The 22,643-nt window shown below is 38.3% G+C and overlaps 1 protein-coding gene across 6 annotated transcripts in view; it reads left to right on the forward strand.

The window, feature by feature from the left end:
* The window catches only part of DNAH8 (dynein axonemal heavy chain 8), a 325,383-nt gene that overhangs the window by 63,496 nt on the left and 239,244 nt on the right, over positions 1 to 22,643 (forward strand). For all 6 annotated transcript variants that reach the window (XM_042986265.1, XM_042986264.1, XM_042986266.1 and 3 more), the window contains 9 exons: positions 39 to 138; positions 741 to 860; positions 2,458 to 2,593; positions 6,103 to 6,290; positions 9,062 to 9,142; positions 9,551 to 9,667; positions 10,472 to 10,591; positions 17,506 to 17,641; positions 19,555 to 19,670. In XM_042986265.1, the coding sequence (XP_042842199.1) occupies positions 39 to 138; positions 741 to 860; positions 2,458 to 2,593; positions 6,103 to 6,290; positions 9,062 to 9,142; positions 9,551 to 9,667; positions 10,472 to 10,591; positions 17,506 to 17,641; positions 19,555 to 19,670 (1,114 nt within the window). The remainder of the gene's footprint in view (positions 1 to 38; positions 139 to 740; positions 861 to 2,457; positions 2,594 to 6,102; positions 6,291 to 9,061; positions 9,143 to 9,550; positions 9,668 to 10,471; positions 10,592 to 17,505; positions 17,642 to 19,554; positions 19,671 to 22,643) is intronic.

Genomic DNA, 22,643 nt, shown 5'->3' on the forward strand with positions numbered 1-22,643 from the left:
CATTGACTTTTTAATTATTCACCCTCACTCACTTTCAGATTCCAGAAGCTGAACATCCCCTGTCTTCAGTTAGAAATAAACCATACCATCGAGCGTATTCTTCAGTATTACGTGGCTGAACTTGAAGCTACAAAGAAGGCAAGGGTCATGTTTATAAACAGAGTGGTACTTTAGTACAAAAAAAAAAAGTATTCTGAAAGTATTGCCCTTATTATCTGGTGCCAAGCTTTTCAAAATGACCCTTTCACTGCTAAGTACCTCTGATGTGCCCCTCCAAATGTGGGAAGGTGTTGACAGTGTATGTCACTGGGCAGCCAGATTTACATGCCTATGCTCTTAAGAACAGGGTTTGTTTGTTTGTTTGTTTTTGTAACAGCATTTATGTGTGTGTTGGAAAGCCCATTTAAGTTAATATTTCTGTGTAGAGAAATATGGGCTCTGGAGAATATTGTGACAGATATAATGTAGCTTATTGCTCCCTTATTTGAATATCTCCTTAAAATTTGGGATAAAATACAGAAAAAAATATACATGTAATGGGAAATAAGGGTTTAGAGAGAATTAAATGTCATATATTGGAGACATCGTAGTTTCTGAGCCACAGATGATCTCTAAAGTGCATTTACATATTTATTGACTAGCTCCTATACATAAAACATGTGAGTGCAAATGTATTGAATATCTTTTGCCTTTTCCATTGTATTGAATTTTAAACATCAACACCGTATCCTTAATTCCAGCTTTATCATTCTCAAAAAGATGACCCGCCTCTTGCTCGCAACATGCCCCCTATAGCAGGCAAAATACTTTGGGTGAGGCAGCTCTATCGCCGGATAAGTGAGCCCATCAACTATTTCTTCGTAAGCCAATAATTCCATTTATAGTATGAGGATTACAGTAGTTTTAATAGAAGATGTATATTTTATCCGATAACGTTTGTGTCCAATAAAGTAGTGAGAGCTAACTAATTCTTTCACTGGCAAAAAAAAAAAATTAGTTTATAAATATGCCTGAGGGTGACCAAGCCAATTCCTTCATGTTTAGTAGATAAGCTCACTTAATTGCAGTTAATCCCTAAGGGGGAGAATCTTATAACTTTATGGCTTTTAGTAATAAAAGATAATTTATCAAGGCTTTTAAAGAGTCATTGTTTTGAAAATAATAAAAGTACAAGCATAATCCTGAAGCTTACTTCTCTGTGTGGACAGATATGTCACTGACATATATAAGTGGAAGTGAAGACAGTCTTAGTATATTCTTTTTTAAAAATTTTTTTTAATGTTTATTTATTTTTGAGAGAGAGAGACACACACACACACACACACAGAGCGTGAGTGGGGGAGGAGGAGGAGAGAGAGAGAGAGAGAGAGAGAGAGAGAGAGAGAGACACACGATTTCGAAGCAGGCCCCAGGCTCTGAAGTGTCAGTACAGAGCCTGATGTGGGACTCAAACCCACGAACCTCTAGATCATGACCTGAGCCGAAGTCAGATGCTTAACCGACTGAGCCACCCAGGTGCCCCAGAGACACTATTCCTGAATAAAGAATTGAGATCTGGAGCAAAGTATAATGGAGTATATGCATTCTCTGTGTCCTTAAGATTATTAGATTTCTGAAAAATCCCAGGATACTCTTAGGCCATGTTGTCATTTTGAAATTGCCAGTTTGTCTTGTCTTTGTTTTTTGTGTGGTTTGTTTTGTTTTTGTAAAGAGACAGAATAACAACGCAGAGTTGCCTTGCTTCGGGTGGCATCTTATGCCTAAATACAGAAGGAAATAACTACCAAAAATAGTCTTGCAGTAATTTTAGTATTTAAGCATTCTTGGGTATTAAATTTTTATTGTTTCTGTTTGACTGCTATCATTTATTTTACTGTTCTCACTATTTGTAAAAATATTAAAACGCTGGCCTTAGAGAAGAGGCCAGGAAGGGGACTCCATTGCTGATTGACTCTGCAGTGAGATTGCTGTGTTTTTGACATCTGTGAGTAAAAAAATAAGGCTTTCAGTTTTTAGGTAAAGAAATTTGGTTTTTGTTCTTTGATATACAGTTACTTTTTTTTTTTTTTTTTTTTTGGTGTGGAATTTGGGGATTTTCCCTGATATTCACAGCTCAAGGAAAATCAGTCCATTGTATCTTGTCCAGAAAATTGGGAAGGGAATAGAGAATTGAAAGCAGATGCTCTCAGCCTGGCTGGCTGTAAGGCTAGATAGACCTGTCTTTCTTCTTAAATCCTTTATTTCCTTTTCTAGTTTTCCCTTTCTGCTGGTAATGTTTCTCTACTTCCATCTTTAGTTTGTATGGCTTTCCTCACCTCTATTTTACTCTGAAGCAAAATCTAAGTTGCTAACATAATTATTTGATGACATTTTAAGTACCAACAGCTTTATGATTTGGATACAAAAACAACCAACAATCTTTTAATTATAAATCTTTTTTTCCCCTTAAAAAAACAGAAAAACTCAGAAATTTTGTCAAGTGCAGAAGGTAAAGCTGTCATTCGTCAGTATAACAAAATTTCCTATGTTCTGGTGGAATTCGAGGTGGTCTATCACACAGCCTGGGTCAGAGAGATCTCGCAGTTACAGTATGGTGTGTATAAGACTATGCAGTGACACTAAGGTGGGGGTGTTAGGTGATTTTGAATGAATTCATGGTTCTGGAGAATTTTTACATCCCTTTAATGCTACATTATCATGGTCATATTTAGCTTTGGGAATGATACAATTATGTCTTTTTAAAATACAATTGTTTCTTTACAGTTACTAAATAATATTCTGATTTTACAAGCAACAGTTGCTATCACCTTAAAGTTGATATACTTAGATTGTGACTTCCCACTAAGAAACAGTATTTAAAAGTAAATATCGAGACTCTTCATAGATAGTTCTCCATAGATTTAGGGAAGTTTTCATCTTCAGTTTTATCATGTTGTAGATTCAAATCTCAGTCCCAATCAGGGGAGAAAGAATTGCACTTTGCTGGTCTTCCTTCCTTCCTTCCTTCCTTCCTTCCTTCCTTCCCTCTTTCCATTCCTTCCTTCCCTCCCCCTCCCCCCCTCTTTCCCTCCCTTCCCTCCCTCCTTCCCTCCCCCCTCTCTCCCTCTTTCCCTCCCTCCCTTCCTTCCTTCCATCCCTCCCCCCTCCCTCCCTCTTTCCCTCCCTCCCTTCCTTCCTTCCATCTCTCCCCCCTCCCTCCCTCTTTCCCTTCCTTCCTTCCTTCCTTCCTTCCTTCCTTCCTTCCTTCCCTCTTTCCATTCCTTCCTTCCCTCCCCCTCCCTCCCTCTTTCCCTTCCTTCCCTCCCTCCTTCCCTCCCCCTCTCTCCCTCTTTCCCTCCCTCCCTTCCTTCCTTCCATCCCTCCCCCCTCCCTCCCTTTTTCCCTCCCTTCCTTCCTTCCTTCCTTCCTTCCTTCCTTCCTTTCTTCCCTCCCTCCCCCCTCCCTCCCTCTTTCCCTCCCTTCCTTCCTTCCTTCCTTCCTTCCTTCCTTCCTTCCTTCCTTCCCTCTCCTTCCTTCTCCTTTCCTCCCTCCTTTTTTCCTCCCTCACTTCTTTCCTTTCTTTTTCTGTAATGGAATTTTACTTCACTTTGAGCTCCAGTAGATTCACAGTATTAGGGCTATGTCTAGGTACTTCTGAGAGGTGCCAAGGCATTGGGCAGAATTCACTGTGAAGCAGAGGAGGGCTGATTTCAAGCCATCATCCGTCCATGCGGGCATGATCTGGGGTGTTGTTACTGTGTGGGCTCAATTGTCGGGCGGTCCAGGTTCCTGCTTTGTCCCATCTTAGCCTTCAGCTTTATCCATAACCTTGATGGAACCCTGACTGTAGTCCCTGATAGAAAGGTCTCTCCTTCCATACCAGGATCTCCACCCCAGCAGGGTATACAGAATTGCAGGCACAGGAAGCACAAATCCTGCAGTTGGGTCCCTGGGAGTGATGGTATGAGGGGCTGCTCTTTTCCTGCCTCTTGGTTCCTGACCCATATATTTTAGCTATTGAAGACACATCACCATTACAAGCTATTGATTCATTCATGCCTGTGTCCTGGAGGACGGGGCCCCAACTCTGCAGGCTGTCTTCCCCACCTGGCCCCTCAGTTTAGCTTTTAATAAGCCACTCGTATCAGGCCAACTGTTTCTGGGTAATGAGTACAGTAGGACCCTATGGAGGCAGGGTCCATAGAGGCAGCTAAGAGCAACACTCTCAAAGGAGCCTTAAGAGAAACTTAAAATTCACATTCTGGAAAAGGGCAGAAGAGAATTGTTAACTGAAGAATGGAGCATGTTCTGTTTTGCTTGTATAATACCATACACTTTTCTACTTTTCTTTTTCCCGGTGGTTTTTCCTCTTATTGGCACATGCTCAAAAACAAGTTCACCACTTACCAGTTCCATAAAGCTCCTTGTTCCCCCAGCAGAAAATAACGTCTTCCTACTCCGAGTCCTCTATATGCTTTATCTGCTGTTCTTTCTCATGACACTTACTGCTTTATGGATCTGTCTTACCTCCCCTACACATTCGAAGGATACTCTCTATGTCTGTTTCATCCTTGTAACCTTTAAATAACAGTGATAGCTGACACTTACATAGTTCTTACCATGTGCCAGGCTTTGTCAAAGCACTTTACATATGCAGCTTCCTTTTAAGCCTCATGGCGACCCTATGAGGAACTATAATTATCCTCATTTTATAGAAGAGGAAACTGAGGTACTGAGAGATTAAGCCCCTTGCACAAGATTATCACACAGCTAGGAAATGGCAAAGCTGGGATTTAAATCTGCCTTTTCCTATGAAATGGAAATAAATTGTGAAGTGGAAATAAATTGTTCTGCAAAGCTTCTTGTTGTATTGATGTGGCTATATTTAACAATATAGGAACTCAGAATAATAATTGGGGATCTGGTGTTGGCCTCTTTTAGATGGTTGCTCTATAAAGTTTAATGAAATGCCACTCAGTTCTGGAGCTGACTTCCTGGCTGTCATTATTCTTAGCGGTCTCGCTGACCATTTCGTCCTTTCAAGAAAGCTCAGTACAGACTTAAGGAAGATAGATTTCATTAGATGAACGTTCCAAGGTTATTTTGGAATTTACTTGGGAGGATCAATGATTTCTGGCCCAATTTAAAAAAGATTCCAAACGAATTAAGTAAAATTTTTAGTTGAAATCCTCATGCAACCAACAGCATTAAGAACCATCTCAAGACTAATTGATGAATAAAAGTCAACTAACTTCAAAGGGATATACAGACTATTTTATTTTACTAGAAATTCAATGCAGCCACATTCTATGAAGCAATGTGAGGCTTGGAAGATACATAGGGAATTCTCATGGTAGTAGTGTTTGTTAATATAAGGTGTAATTTAAGCTAGCACATACTTGTCTAGAAGTGTGTTATTATTATGCCTCTAGAAATAATTCACGTTAGGATAACAAATAAGCTATGGCTACTCACCACTGACCGGGATTATTTATTTCAATTCATAATAAAAAGCATGCCTGAAAATTCCTATGTATATGAATGATATTCAGGTGGTAGTTTTGGCGTAGCCTAAAAAAGTCTTCCTCTACAACCTAGAAGTTTACAATGCCATGGTGTTTAATAAATATTAATTATTGATACTGAACTTAGTTACCAGAAATTCAAGATGGAGGCTTAGTTCAGATAAGCCTCTTTAAAGAAGCAGTTTGGGGTTGTGAGAAAGAGTTCATCATATGAGGTGTGTCATATTTTGTAGCGTGTACTCCTTCCATTTCTCTCACAGGGGTTAAATCACAATCCATTAAAATAAACTACATTGCATTATAGCTTTCTTAGATCCACTCACAAAAGTATTGCAGTTCATAGCACGAAGACTGTATGTTCTTCGTCCATTTTTATCTCTCTGGATCTGATTGTATGGCTTTGCAGACACTCTGCATTCATTTATCTGAGTTTTGAGCACTGACCACATGTCAGATGCTATGCCTTAGCACCTAGGATATCCAAAGCTATTGTTCTATTAAGAGGTCAGTACCCAGTGGAGAAGACAGGCATGTAAACATGGCTGGAAGCAGGAAAGAAATCCAAAAAAACTAATGCCAATAATCATTTTATTTGTAGCTTTACAAGCCACACTTTTTGTGCGACACCCAGAGACAGGGAAGTTGCTGGTTAATTTTGATCCCAAAATTTTGGAAGTTGTTCGGGAAACTAAGTGCATGATAAAAATGAAGCTGGATGTACCAGAAGAGGCAAAGAGATTGCTAAAACTGGAGAGTAAATTGAAAGCAGATAAATTACATTTGCAGGTAAGATAGATTATATTTTTAAATTATTTTTGAGGGAGTTTTTTGTTTCGGTAAAAGAAAAATACATCACTGGAGTTGTGCTGATGTGATATTGAGGGGAAATTTGTTATTACGTTGATTGTTCATTTTTCTTCAGTTTTATTGAGGTGCAGCTGACAAATAAAATTGTAAGATATTTAAAGTGTGCATCATGATGATTTGATATACATATACATTGTGAAAGTATTCCTGTCATCTAATTAACACATTCATTACCTCATATATATACCTCATATATATATATATATACCTCATATATATATACCTCATATGTATATACCTCATATATATATACACATACCTCATATATATATATACCTCATATATATATACACATACCTCATATATATATACATACCTCATATATATATATACATACCACACATATATATATGTGTGTGTGTGCGTGCGTGCACGCATATATTATGTATATTTGTATATTTGTTTCTTTTTTTGGTGAGAATGTTTAAGTTCTACTCTCTTCGTAAAATTTGATTATATGCTGTAGTGTTATCAATTATAGCCACCATGTTAATCATCAGATCCTCAGTCCTTATTCATCTTTAGCTAAACGATTGCTGCCTTTTACCAAACTCTTCGTATTCCCTCACCACCCCCAGCCCCTGGCAATCACTTTTCTGCTGTTTTTACAAGTTCAGCTTTTTTAGATTCCACATATAAGTGGCATCATACAGTGTTTGTCTTTCTTTGTCTGCCTTATTTCATTTAGCATAATGCCTTCAAGGCCCATCCATGTTGTTCCAAATGGCAGTATATCTTTCTTTCTCAAGGCTGAGTAATAGTCCACTGCATATATATACCATATTTTCTTTACACATCCATTTATTGATGGATGTTCCCATATCTTGGCTATTGCAAATAACATGGGAGTCCAGATATCTCTTTGAGACCCTGATGTGGGAATTGCTATATCATATGGTATTTTTATCTTAAAATTTTTTGAGGAAACTCTAGACTGTTTTTCATAGTGGCTGCACCAATTTACATCCACACCAACAGTGCACAAGTGTTCCCTTTTCTCCATATCCTGGCCAACACTTGTTATCTCTTGGGTGTTTGTTTGTTTGTTTGTTTGTTTTGAGAATAACCATTCTAATAGGCGTGAGGTACCATTTCATTGTGGTTTTGATTTGCATTTCCCAGATGGTTAATGATAATTGACTACCTTTTCATGTACCTATTGTCCTTTTGTGTCTCTTATTTGGAAAAATGTCTATTTAGTTCCTTTGCATGTGTTTTAACTGGATTGTTAGTTTTTCGCATTTTTGTTGTTGTTGTTGTTGTTTTTGTTGCCATAGGCTGCCTTTTCATTTTGTTGATGGTTTTCTTTGCTGTGCAGAAGCTTTTTACTTTGATGGAGTGCCACATGTTTATTTTTGCTTTTGTTGCTTATGCTTTTGGTTAAATCCAAAAATCACTGCCTGTCAAGACAGCTGTCAAGGAGCTTACCCCATGTTTTCTTTTTTTAGAGTTTTACCGTTTCAGGTCTAAAATTTAAGTCTTTAATCCATTGTGAGTTGATTTGTGTGTATGTATTTAAGATAGGTGTCCAGTTTCATTCTTTTGCATGTGACAGTCTAGTTTTCCCAATACTATTTATTGAGGAGACTGTCCTTTCCTCATTGTATATTTTTGGCTCCTTTGTATATTCTTGCTTCTTTGTAAATTAATTGGCCATATGTCAGGGATTTATTTCTGGGCTCTTTATTCTTTTCCTTTATTTTATTTTATTTTATTTTATTTTATTTTATTTTATTTTATTTTAAATTTCAATATAGTTAGCATACCATGTTATATTCCCTTGTTTCTTCTTGATAGTATTAAAATACTGATGTGAAAACAGAATACTGGGAATATAAAAGGTGGAAAGGAGTTGATAACTTTGAAACTATTAAGTAAACATTGAAACAGCTTAATATTATTAATTTGGGGAAGGATTAATTGGAATCCTTATTTCCCATCACACCCTGCAATAAATTATGAAGTGGTCAAAAATTGATCATTACGGTTCATCTCTAAAAAATATCTAAAAGAAAATCTATAAGCCTATTAATTCTGATTGTGCATACATTTATTTTGATTCAAGAAAACAAGTGTGACATCAATAATAAGTATGCTTTCATGTGTTCCAGAACGGGGAAAAACTTATAATGAGAGACATCTTGAAAAGATAATTATCCATGCTATTTAAAATAGCATAAATAGGGGCGCCTGGGTGGCGCAGTCGGTTAAGCGTCCGACTTCAGCCAGGTCACGATCTCGCGGTCGTGAGTTCGAGCCCCGCGTCAGGCTCTGGGCTGATGGCTCGGAGCCTGGAGCCTGGAGCCTGTTTCCGATTCTGTGTCTCCCTCTCTCTCTGCCCCTCCCCCGTTCATGCTCTGTCTCTCTCTGTCCCAAAAATAAATAAATAAAAAAACGTTGAAAAATAAAATAAAATAAAATAAAATAGCATAAATAGAGAAAGGTAATTAAATAGTAAATATGAAAAATACAACTCTAGAAAGCTCCACTGACTTGCTGTTTAAAGGAGATGCTAAGGTAATTTACAGGTGAGGAAAAAGTATGGTAAATTAATATAAATTTAGGTGAACGGCCTTAATCTTGGCAGGACCATGAGGAAACAGGTATAATGACACCTTCCTGGTGTGAATCAAAATATGACTTGCTTTAAAATAAATTAAAGTAAAACACACCATTTTGACTTTCAACAGGGTCTTCTGCAGTATTATGATGACTTATGTCAGGAAGTGCCTTCAGTGTTTGTCAATCTGATGACCCCGAGAATGAAAAAGGTTGGTAATGCTGAAGGTTTTATATTGATTTCCCTGGTGTTTAAAATTAGATTCCCGTTCCACAGATTATGGATTTTATCTATTCTTGCCTAGATCCGCTATCTTTCTAGTTCAACATTATAGCTGTATTTCTCCTATAGAATGATTTCTTGTCAACAAGTTTTGTTGCCTTTGAAAAACAACTAAATCTAAATAACGAGCACTTTCTAAGAATCCATGATTCTTCATGGACAGCCGAAGGTGATTAAAAAACAAAGTCACCTTTACCAAGTATAATGGAGAGAAATAAAATTAAGGAAATATAACCTATAATATTTCCAGGTAATAAAAAGAAAGCCTTTTTAAGTAAATGCAAATGTTGTTGTTAATCATGGAAGCCGCTATGTTTTTTTTCTTTTCTTTTTCTAGGTGGAATCTGTGTTGAGACAAGGGCTCACAATATTAACATGGTCATCTTTAACACTAGAGAGCTTCTTTCAAGAAGTTGACTCGGTTTTGGATATGTTCAATCAACTTTTAAAGAAGGTATGATAAATACATTTTTTTAAACTACATACATTAATACTCAGGCTATAAATAATAGTTTGCTTATCTATGAAAGCTATTTAAAGGATGTGACTCTTAACTAAAAGGACATCTATTGAGTTAAAAAAAATAATGCTTTATGTTTCTCTAACTGCTTTGGGGCCTTTTCATGCAGAGTTGCCTTGTTTTTGTCTCTGAATTACTTGCCTTCAATATGTTAAAATGGTAGTTCAACTCCACAGTGTAGTTTAGAAAATGGAATAATTGTAGACTGTGGAAAATGGCAAAATGGAGTGCTTAAATATTAATACATCTAATGTTAGTTAGATGAGGCATTCACCTAATGGAAACTGTCTGTTGATTTCTGCCATCTTTTCTACATAGAACATGCATACCTTCTTAGATGTGCTTTTCTCTGATGACAGCAGGGTCAATAGACAAAACTCAGAGGCTTGAGAGTCAGATAAATCTAGGTACAATGATCTGCCTTTTGCGTTCCTTCCCAGGTTACTTTGCTTATCTGAGCCTTTGTTTCTTTAGCTGTAAAACTTGGATAGTAATGAGTCATGGGCCAGAATAAGGATTAAAAGAGATAACGTATATCAGATTATGACATATGTTGCTGCTCTATAAAACTTTAGTTCCACGTCAAGCTTTCTTTGTAAATGTACTCCTACAATTCCCACCAAATTATCTTGGCTCAGGCCCCAAGTTTCAAGATACAGCCCTCTAAATTATTTTATAACTCAAATAAATCTTGGATGAAAGAAGAGTTTTCCTCTCCATGTTTTTTCTTCTTGGTAGATCAGCGACTTGTGTGAAATGCATATTGATACAGTTCTAAAGGAGATAGCCAAAACTGTGTTAATTTCCCTGCCTGAAAGTGGTGCCACCAAAGTAGAAGATATGTTGACACTCAATGAGGTATGCATTTATGTGTTATATTTTAATCATAGAAATACTGGCTCATATACCTAAAATGTGAATTTATAATCTAAACGTGGAAATCTCTGTTAGTAGTATATAGACATCCTTGCTTTTTTGGAAATCCTCAGATTCAAAGACTTACAAGACTTCAACAACTCAAGTCCATGGCCACACCCTAGATAGGATCTTACTAATATCCTCAACCTCATGCTGGAGTTTCCTGGGGTTCCTTCTGTCAGTGGTTTACTGCTCTTCCTCCTCTGTGTTTACTCCCAGGGCAATATTGATTACCTCTTGGTTTTAACTACCACATCCTTGCCCTTTAAGCCACTCACAGAAATCTGGGAGTCCTTTGGAGTCCTTTTCACACTCCCATTTCCTACCTCCAGTCAGTCTTCAGGCTTCAGGCCAATTGTCTTCAGGCCAGTTTTTGCCTTTTACTCCAAGTTTGCTTGAATTAATTGCTTCTTCTTCTCCATACTTACTACCCCTTTCTTAGGTCATGCCCTTAAGGCTCATTTTGAGTTTAGTGCTTGATGTTATGATGTGACTGGTCTCTCTTCTCTATATCTGGCTCCATCATATCCATTCTCCACATTGCCACCAAATCTGATTGTGAAACTCGTGATCTTAAAGCCTTCAACCAGCAGTGGCATCTAGTCTCCATAGGACAAAACCTAACCTCAGCATCACATTATTTGAGTATCTATCTATTTGAAATTATTTGAGTATCTATTTATTCTCCATTGGCTCAAAATTACAAAAATAGGAACTCTAACGGTCTGGCACATAACACATAACACACATAACACAATCTCTCCTAGAAGTACTCACTTTACATCTTGAACTGGACTCTTTTATTTCTTGCCTGCCATGTGCTTCTGCTACACTTACTCTGCTGGTTTGGGTCACCTTGCTAGTGTCCTTTACAAGACAACCAAGGGTGCCTCTGTCTCATGGGCTCCAATCCTGCCTATGGGATACAGGGTCCTTTGACCCTGTTGCTATGGAAATTCAGCTTCTTCTTTCCAGGACACCTCTTCATGCCTTTAGGGGTTTGGATAAGCCAGTTGGCCTCTTGCCTCAGGACTAATTAGACATGAGTCAGCCCCTTCATCCCCAAATTCTAGAGGACATGGGTCAAGTTCTCTGAGTAGTTCTTTTGAAGGATGCTACACTTATTTCTACCTGATCTCTACCAATGATCAAGCTTCCTTTCTATAATCTCAAGATGGGCAAAGGGCTAATGGTTGCCTCCCCTGCTACCATTTAAGAATTCACTTCTTCATAATATGTAGGACCTTAAAATCATTTGTTCCCAGCACTGGGACCTTGGCTGTAACAGAGACAACACTAAATGATCCATTTTTACATCCTGTTCTTGGAGCATGCAAATTTAAAATGATTGTGTCTTCCTGGCTATTCGTTCCATCATTGTTAAGCTTTTTATCCTTGAAGTTTATTGTGTTTGACATTAATGTAGCTACACTGGCTTTGTTCGGTTATTATTTTCCAGATATATCTTTTTCTATTCTGTTTTTTTTTCAACCTTTCTGGGTTCTCCTATTTTAGGTTTTCTCTTATAAAGAATATTTAGCTGGATTTTGTATTTAATCTCCTGTAAAAAAAATCCATCATTTTTTTTTTACAAATTACTATATACATTTAATACACTTCCAGTTAGAATTCCTATACAATTCTTTTCATAAATTGTATTAAATTATATTATTTTAAATTAATTAATAATAAGGAATAGGTAATAAAAAATGAAAATACAGAAACCCATTGTAATCAAATTAATATGGCATTAACAGAAAAAAACATAACTTAGAGGGACAAAATAAAGAATCTAGGAGAAAAAAAATCACAATAAAAATTAATACGTGTCAAAGATAGTATTTTTAGTTCAGTGGGGAAAACGATGGATTATTTAAATGGCGCTGGCACAATACACTGTTTCTCAGGAAGCAAATATGATTAGGTGCCTGTCTCTCTTTTTTAATTATTGAAGTATAGTTGACATACAATGTTATGTTAATGTTTCAGGTGTACAACATAGTGATTTGACAATTCTATACATTACTCTGTGCTCACCATAATAAGCAGAGTCACCATCTGTCACCATACATTATTACAATATCATTGACTATTATGCTATACTTTACATCTCTGTGACTGATTTATAACTGGTGATTATAATTCCCGTCACCTATTTTGCTCATCTCTCCAGAAAACAAAAGCACCAGTTTGTTTCTATATTTATGAGTCTGTTTCTGTTTTGTTCTATTTGTTCATTTGATCATTTGTTTTGTTTCCATCCATGTTGTTGTAAGTGGCAAGATCTCATTCTTTTTTTATGGAGGGTAATATTCCATTGTTTATATATACCACATCTTCTTTACCCATTTATCTATTGATGGGTACTTGTGTTGCTTCCATGATTTGGCTATTATAAATAATGCTGCAATAAGCATAGGATGCATGTATCCCTTTAGATTACTGTTCTTGTATTTTTTGTGTAAATACCCAGTAGTGTGATCACTGGATCTATTTTTAACTTTTTGAGGAACCTCCATATTGTTTTCCACAGTGGCTGCACCACTGTTTGTATTTTCACCAGTGGTGCAAGAGGGTTCCTTTGTCTCCATGTTCTCACCAACACTTGTTTCTTGTGTTTTTGATTTTAGCCATCCTGACAGGTGTGAGGTGATATCTCATGGTGGTTTTGATTTGTACTTCCCTGATGATCAGTGATGTTGAGCATCTTTTCATGTGTCTCTTGGTCATTTGTATGTCTTTTTGATGTTAAGTTTTTCCATCTTTTTTCAGTGGAATCCTTCAAGCTGGCTTCTATATTTTTAACATGACTCCAGTAGTTTTTGAAAGCTTCCTTGCTTTCTGGAACTAGAGGGTACCTTACGCTCATCTTGTACATTTCCTGCCCCAGGTCTGGGATCACCCATTTCTCTAGTTAGCCCTCATGCCTTTCCATGTTACCAGTGGAAAATGGTACCTGGAGATCACAATCTGGGTCCTACGAAAGGCACTCATTTTAAACTTTTAGTCATTCCTTATAGTATTATTTCTACATCTCTAAGTAATATACTTCGGGTGCTATTTCTTGAGTTAGCAAATTTGCACATTATTTTCTTCCCGCTTCAATAAGTGAGCATTTAGCTTTTTGACCCTATCCTCTATCACTCCTCTTTTGTCTTCTCAATATAGTTATAAAATTATTTTTAGTTAAACAGTGATAGTAAGTAGCAACACTTTATTATGCCTGTGTAAATATCAGCCAATGCAGAATCAAGTACTGAACATACAATACATCTTTTCTTATACAACTTTTTGTTTTCCCTAGGGGTTCTAATTGCCTTTCTTTTCACATTTTCCTTCAAATACGCTATTATTTCAGAGTCCCATTTTTCTCCCAAGAGACTTCCTCTCAGAGACCTCTGAATCCCTGTTTCAACCTGAGTTGATTACTGTCCAGGTCAGCTGCAAAATTATAAATCCAAGACTCTCCCCCATCTGCTCTTTTTACTGGATTCCATATTATTCTATGAGGGAGAGCCCTTCAGATTCCGTAATGATCTTTTCTCAGCAACTGAAAATTTCCAAAGAAGTCTCCTGTTTCCTGCTGCAGGGGCTAGGGGTAATTTCCTGCCTGCCATTTTCTTCTCGCTCATCCTAGAATTTCACTATATGTATGTACTTCATACCAGGCCCTACTTATAAACAAACACAATTAAAAGGGGCAGGGAATACCTATACGGATGTCCTTCTTTTTGTTCCACTTATAATGATAATCATCTTCTATTGGTATGTACCTATAATTGTTGTGACACAGTCAACTGCTCAGTGGGGAAATACTCACACTTACCAGATCGAATTTACTTTGAAAACATGAACCAAGAATTTTTATGTGCATAGAAAGAGAAACAGATCACACAAATCGGGGAAATTGGGACAGATTAAGTGTGAGTGGGTGTGAATGTGGCGATTGCATTGACATCACAACAGAAGAAGTTATTACTATTAGATAAGTGTTAAGTCTCCAAACTGCAGGCAGAGATACGAGAGGTGGAATTTTGAAGAGTGCTTTGCCAGTCAGTATGCCCCACTCACTTGCGTCAGAGGTATCTAAGGTCTAGTGATATGTGGGCTGCCTTTGCATCAGGTAGGCCATTAATAGTGAAGGCAGAGTAAGATTTAAAATGACCGGGAAAGTCTAGTAATACTCTGGACAGAATTAAGTTTTGGAAACATGCACACATAATGCTAATGTTGGGGGGGAGGAGGTTAGTTTGGGCCAACCAGTGGTTTCAGACCATATTTGGGAACCAGGGATATTTGTAGTCATTCAGTGGCTTCAAATTGGATCTTTTGCTCTGTGACGCTGAGGCTGGGACTCTGCAAACTACATTTATCTTTGGCCAGCTGGCTCCCTTTTAGGTTTTGCCAATAGTGCTGCTAGAAGAAGGATGGAGGAGAGAGAAGGGACTTGCTCTTTCCTGTTTTTCTTCCCGTTCTCAATACAGTCAGACGACCTCTCTTAACTGGCAGTGGCAGTTAATCCTAGGTTCTAGCTTTTTCCAGTCCTTCCAGGACCAGCTTCTTGTGCTTCTCAGATGTACCAACACCATGACGTCTCTCTCTGAGCTCCTGAGGCAGTAGCACCAACTGGGCAGTTTCCTCACTTCCCAGCTCTAGGTCTAAAAACTCCAGCCTCTTGCCTTTGCTCTCCCACTCCCCAGGTATGGGAGCTGCTTCCTGAAGTAACTCTCTGTGTGACCTTTGCATCCCTTTTGCCTTTTTTGGTCCTTTAACAGTTGTTTTACCAATTGTCTATATTAAATCCTCTCATTCTGTTGGTTAAAATAGCTGGTGTGGCATCTGTTTTCCTGACGAACCCTGACTGACATATCTGATTCTCGATAGGTATACAAATGGAATAGAAAATCAGGGAAATTTGATTCAAGTTATGATAGGAAAACTGGTAAATACATTAAAGGTTGTTAAAAGTCATTTCAACAAAATCACCTTGGCTCCGTAGAGACAGAAAATAGATTAGTGGCTGCCAGATGGGTGATGAGGAGGGACTACTAATGGGTATGCGGGTTCTTTGTGGGGGGAAATGAAAATGTCCTGGAATTAGATAGCAGGGATGGTTGTACAATTCTATGAATATACCAAAAACCAATGAGTTGTACACTCTACAAGGGTACTTTTTGTGCTATTACATTATGAATTATATCTCAATTAAAAAAAGAAAGAAAGAAAATCATTTTGACTGGCTTTCCAGTCTGTCCCTGGACTTCCCCTCAGTATTTCAGTCTGTTCTTCTCTGAGTTCTAAGAATGGTCCATGGAGAAAGTTTTCGACCTCTTTTCAAAATCTAGGTCCTCCAGATGGGCTCTAGATCCCACACCTCCTTGCCCTCCTGGCAACCTTCCTCCCCTAGTCTTCTTCCCTCTCTTGTAGATCTTCAACTTCGTCCCCTCCACCGGACTCCTCCCCCTCACAGTGTAATGTGCCGGATTATCTTTTCCTTGCCAACAAACAAAAACCTTCCCACACCTCCCTTCACTTCTCATTCACAACCAAACTTCACCAGCTTCTCGTGCATGCTGTCTTCACTTCCCCATCTTTCAGTTCCCATCTCCATTTGCTTTCCTCCAATTCCTAGCTTAGGTGATTTCTGGCATGGATTATTACTGGTAATAACTTTATGGAGATGTGGTTCACACACCATGCAATTTTACCCATTTAAAGCGTACAATTCAAGGGTTTGAGTTTATTCACGGAGTTATACAGCCATCGCCACAATTTTAGAACATTTATAACACAATTTCATCTCAACCTCTCCAGCCCTAGGCAACCACTAATCTGTTTTCTGCCTCTTTAGAGTTGTTTGCTTTCCCTGCTTATCTGAAGTGGCTCTTACCACTGGCATTCCAGTGTTTACCACTGTGGTGAATAAATTGGGAAGGGTGGAATGCTCCCATTTATTTTTCTCTCTCTAAAATGTGGTGGACATTGTAGATATGTCAAAAGGTCTATTCAGTTTTATAGACCAGTTTTCTTTTCTGAATTTAACTACTTCTCAGCTTCTTCCCAAAGCCTATTCGAAAAGTTCAGAAAGGCAGAGCACAGACTTTTAAATCAGACAATGCTGGTTGTAAACTCCTATGTTTACCACCTGCTATGTGATTTTGGACAAGTTACTCATTCTTTCTGAGCCTCAGTTTTCTAATTTGTGAAATGGGGACAATAATATTACCCATCTCAAGCAGTTGTCATTTAATTAAATGAGTTAATACACATAAAGCTCTTAAATTGATGCCTGGCATAAGCAAGCACCGTGCTCACTTGCTCACTTAAAAGCCTTATCTCGTTTGAATCTCAAAGCAACACTTTGGATTGTCTTTTTAAAAACTTCTCATTTTCAACTTTTGACATCATTATCTCTCCTGTCTTTCAGCCTTCTTTCTTTCTTTCTTTCTTTCTTTCTTTCTTTCTTTCTTTCTTTTGTTTTTCTTTCTTTCTTTTTTTAAGTACACTCTACCCCTAACACAGGGCTTGAACTCATATCCCCAAGATTAAGAGTTGTATGTTCTACCGACAGAGCCAGCCAGGCACCTCTGCCTTCTTTCTTTTCACCATATAAATGTGAAGGTAGATGTTTATGTGTGATTGAATCAGGTAAGTTTTTATTTTTCTTTCCTCTTTTTCTTTGCTTGGGCCTTCTCAGGTATGCCTTTAGCCATTGAGAGTATGGGATCTGAAACATTATGCTATTGGCAACTATCTCTAGTTATTTTCAAGTGCTGTTAATTATAGTTTTATAAATTAAGTTTCACAGTATTTTTAAGCATCTGTAAATTAATAGTCATTGCTTTATTTAACAGACATACACAAAAGAATGGGCTGATATCCTAAACCACAAAAGTAAGCATGTGGAAGAAGCTGTCAAAGAACTTATATTAATATTTGAAGCTATTTATGAAGTTAAGGACAGTGGGAAAACAGCAAAACCGTTACCGGGTAATTTTGCTAGTTCTAAAGTTTGAATTGCAAGAGTTATAGATGTGTTTGCAGGTGGGTGCCTTCTGCTTAGCAGGCACCAAGATTCCAGACTCCCTGAAGGAAAGCATGTGTTCAGCATATACCACATCATTTGCAGAAACTGCTTAGGCACAGTGAAACTGTGCAGAAACTGCTTAGGCCCTTTTTATATCAACTAGAGGATAGTGGGAATCAGGACCAATGCTGCAAGCAGTCTTAGGCTTGCTATTGTTAATCTCTCTCTGTCTCTCTTTGTTTCTTTCCGGTACAGCATTCTAAAATGTCTGGAGACATTTTTAGTCATTGTGCATCATGGGGAATATTATTGGCATCTAGTGGGTAGAGGTCAGGGGTGCTGGTGACAGCCCTACAGGGCACAGGACAGCCTTCAATAACAAAGAATATCAATAGTGCTAAGAATGAAATCTTGCCATTTGCAACAATATGGATGGAATGGATGGAACTAGAGTGTATTATGCTAAGGGAAATAAGTCAGAGAAAGATGAATGTCATATGGTTATATTCGTATGTGGAATTTAAGAAACACAACAGATGAACATAGGGGAAGGGGAGGAAAAATAAGATAAAAACAGAGAGGAAGGCAAACCATAACAGACTCTTAAATACAGAGAACAAACTGGGGGTTGCTGGAGGGAAAGTGGGTGGGGATGGGCCAAATGGGTGATGAGCATTAAGGAGGGCACTTGTTGGGATGAGCACTGAGTGTTCTATGTAAGTGATGAATCACTGATTTCTACTCCTGAAACCATTATCACACTATATGTTAACTAACTTGGATTTAAATAAAATTAAAAAAAAAATAGTGCTGGGGTGCCTGGGTGGCTCATTCTGTTAAGCATCTGACTTCAGCTTAGGTCATGATCTCACAGTTCGTGGGTTCGAGCCTTGTGTCAGACTCTGTGCCAACAGCTCAGATCTTGGAACCTGCTTCGGATTCTGTGTCTCCCTCTCTCTCTGCCTCTCCCCAGCTCACGTTCTGTCTCTCTCTGTCTCTGTCTCTCAAAAATAAATAAACATTAAAAAAAAATAGTGCCAAGGCTAAGAAACTACGAGTTTAAATAAGTATTGACAGCATGTTTTCTTTTTCTTTTTTCCACTTAGTTTGTCTACTTAGTTTAATTAGCTTTCTTCAGAAGTGTCGAAAACCCCAAATATCAGCTTATTAAGTTAGAGTATTCAAAAGGTAAACACATATTTTAGAAAGATAATATGTAAAATGCTCTTAAAATTTTTTTTGAGGGGGGGAGGGGCAGAGAGCGAGGAAGAGAGAGAATCCTAAGCAGGCTCCACGTTCAGAGCAGAGCCTGATGCAGGACTCCATCTCATGACTGTGAGATCATGACCTGAACTGAAATCAAGAGTCAGGCACTTAACTGACTGAGCTACCCAGGTGCCCCCAAATATTTTTAATTCTGTATACTAAGCTGCAGCATATATAAGAGTGTATTTCTTAGTAGAATTATGATTCTATTGAGATGAGTGATTTAAATTGAATTCAAAGATGATTCCTACAGAAACAAGTCTTAAATTTTTAAATTAAGAACTTTTAATTTTTTTTAATGTTTATTTATTTTTGAGAGAGAGAGAGAGAGAGAGAGAGAGAGAGACAGAGCACGAGCAGAGGAGAGACACAGAAACCAAAGCAGGCTCCAGGCTCCGAGCTGTCAGCATAGAGCCCGACACGGGGCTCAAACCCACAGACCACGAAATCATGACCTGAGCTAAAGTCAGATGCTTAACTGACAGAGCCACCCAGGCACCCTTAATTAAGAACTTTTAAAGAAGGGGTTTCCTAGGAAGGTTTGGCCATATGGAATAAATCAAATGCTCAATACTAAAGGTTGTATTTTTGTTTTATCATTTATCTATAGAACAGAGGAAGCATGTTGCTTTTGGAAGTGAAACAGAAGAGGGTGAAAACCCTGATTATGAGACTAATATCCTGCCTCAGGCTGATTTTAATGATAAAGAAGATGAATTTAAGAAGGTATTTGCTACAAAATAACCTCATACAATGTATTAGAATTATTACTCCTTGGATTATACATGACCCCCAACTGGTGCTTCTTCTAGGCAGTTCTGCAGCCAACCTGTATGGACTTACAACCAATCTGGACTTATAACAAAATCCAGAATATATAATTTTCAATGCTACACTGTAGGATCTGGCAAGATACAGCAAATCCTTTTAGTTTTCCCCAACACTATCACCTTTTAATGTGATTCTGTCAGTACAGTTATATATAATTATCTCCCTCTATTGTGATTGACCATGTTTTCTTATATAGTAAATGTCATACTTCTGGGATTATAGTGAGAATTCATTTGACTCAAGATGTTTTTAGTTATTGTATTGAATAGAGTTAGGTATATTGCAAGGCCACATTTTGATTCATTTGAGCACCAAGGATCTGCGTTTTTCACTAGCACCGCAGATAGACTGTGGACTCCTCCCCAGGAGAAACCCTGGGTGGGCAGAGTTTCAACACTGTGTTGAGATGTATTGAGAGTGGAGGTTGAGAAGGACTCATGGGGTTTCTTGTTCCTTTCTAAGCCTCACCCTTGCGGTCATGCCTCAGTTGTAAATGCAGCTCCCACATGTGTGCTAATCCCTGCTTCTCCTCCTCCTGTCAGTTTTCTTTTAATCCCTCCTATTCACCTTCTTTTCCTTCTTTCTCTATTTTACACCTCTAACACACACTGTAATACAGTTTTGGAAATGAATAGCACACATCTGTTCTGCTTTCACCTTCTTTGGCAAGAAGGGTATCATCAATGGATGGAGAAGCACTTCCCCGCTAGACTAGATTTTAGCTGTTGATTTCTTCTCAGTACCATGCTCCAGGCGGCCATTATCAAGCAGTAGGAGTCAGCTGGAGTGAGACAGTGTATGCCCATGCCAGCCATCCTTCTCTTCCTTTTTAAAAAAATATTTATTTATTTTTGGGAGAGTGCAAGCGGGGCAGGGAGAGGAACAGATGATCTGAAGTAGGCTCTGCGCTGACAGACTCACAGCGGTGAGCCAGGATGTGGGGCTGGAACTCACCAACCAAACCGGGAGATCATGACCTGAGCTGAAGTTGGTCGCTTAACCGACTGAGCCACCCAAGTGCCCCAGTCCTTCTCTTCCAGTTGCATTCTCTTTGACACTGGCTGGGGTCCCTAGAGCAAGTCTGATTATCATCAAAGGAGGATCATCAAAGTTGGAGGATCACTTGAAGTTAGTTGCATTAGTGCAGTCACCGCCTACATAGCCTCTGCCTCTCCCATCCATCATCCTCCACAGTGCTGCCAGAATGGTCTATCTAACATAAAAAACTGACTCTGTCATGCCTGTGTTTTAGCCTGGCAATTCACCAGCCCTGATCATATTTCTCTTTGCTCATGCCTGATAACCCTGTCTTCTGATCCAACTCAACCTGGCTGGTCCACCCTGTCTCAGAGGAGCAGGGCGTAGAATGGAGAGGAACACTATGGCCAGAGCCTGGCCCTGGAGGTGTGACTCATGACTCACCGTGCAAGCAAGACTTGGGATCCAGATCCCTGCCCAGGCTCAATACTTGTCCTGTGTTCTGACCAATAAACTTGGTGACTCCTCTGGAGGGAAAGAAGGGCTTAGACAGAGGGGCAAACCATGGTCCCAGGATGGTGGAAGTTTTATCCCATATACATTTGGTACTGTACATTTTAAAATACATTTATCCTCTAAGCTGAGCTTTTTATTTCATTTTTTTCATTTTAGTGTGGAATCTTTTATTTATATTATTTTTTTAATATAATTTATTGCCAAGCTGGCTAACATACAGTGTATACAGTGTGCTCTCTTGGTTTTGGGGGTAGATTCCTATGATTCATCGCTTACATACAACATTTGTTGTTCATCCCAACAAGTGCCCTCCTCAATGCCCATCACCCATTTTCCCCTTCCCCTCTCCCCATCAACCCTCAGTTTGTTCTCTGTATTTAAGAGTCTCTTATGGTTTGCCTCCCTCCCTCTCTTTTTGTAACTATTTTTTTCCCCTTCCCTTCCCCCATGGTCTTCTGTTAGGTTTCTCAAGTTCCACATATGAGTGAAAACATATGATATGTCTTTCTTTGACTGATTTATTTCACTTAGAATAATACCTTCCAGTTCCATCCACATGGCTGCAAATGGCAGGATTTCCATTCTATCTCATTGCCAAGTAGTATTCCATTGTATATATAAATCACATCTTCTTTATCCATTTGTCAGTTGATGGACATTTGGGCTCTTTCCATAATTTAGTTATTGTTGAAAGTGCTGCTGTAAACATTGGGGTACATGTGCCCCTGTGAATCAGCACTCCTGTATCCCTTGGGTAAATTCCTAGCAGTGCTATTGCTGGGTCATAGGGTAGATCTATTTTTAATTTTTGGAGGAACCTCCACACGGTTTTCCAGAGCAGCTGCACCAGTTTGCATTCCCACCAACAGTGTAAGAGGGTTCCCATTTCTCCATATCCTTGCCATAAGCTGAGTTTTTGAAAGATAGACTTATGCCCATACCCCCGAGCATTAAGAAATGTACCATACTTAATAAGTGGGCCAATTTTTGAGGATTGAGCAAACCAGGATTATTTTGAATAAGGTGTTTTTGAGCTTTTGGCTTTTGAGTAAGGTCTTACAGTTTACTAGGGGGTTTATGAAATGCAGTTATTCAAATATTGTTTTTTGTTTAAAAAATACACAAGTAATTTGGGATTGAAATTATTTCTACAATATGATTAAAATTGTATAGCTTATTATTTATCTTCACATGTCACTTCTAATATTGTATTATTGCTTTGGGGTGTTAAAGTTCTTATTTTCGACACTGAATTTAATAGTATTTCTTTTTTAAATGATTTTATTTCCAGGTATACAGCTTTATAATTTGACATCTGTATACACTACAAAGTGATCACCACCACAAGTCTCATTACCATCCATCACCATACAG

The sequence above is a fragment of the Panthera tigris genome, chromosome B2 (genome assembly GCF_018350195.1).
Source record: "Panthera tigris isolate Pti1 chromosome B2, P.tigris_Pti1_mat1.1, whole genome shotgun sequence".
Lineage (NCBI taxonomy): Eukaryota > Metazoa > Chordata > Mammalia > Carnivora > Felidae > Panthera > Panthera tigris.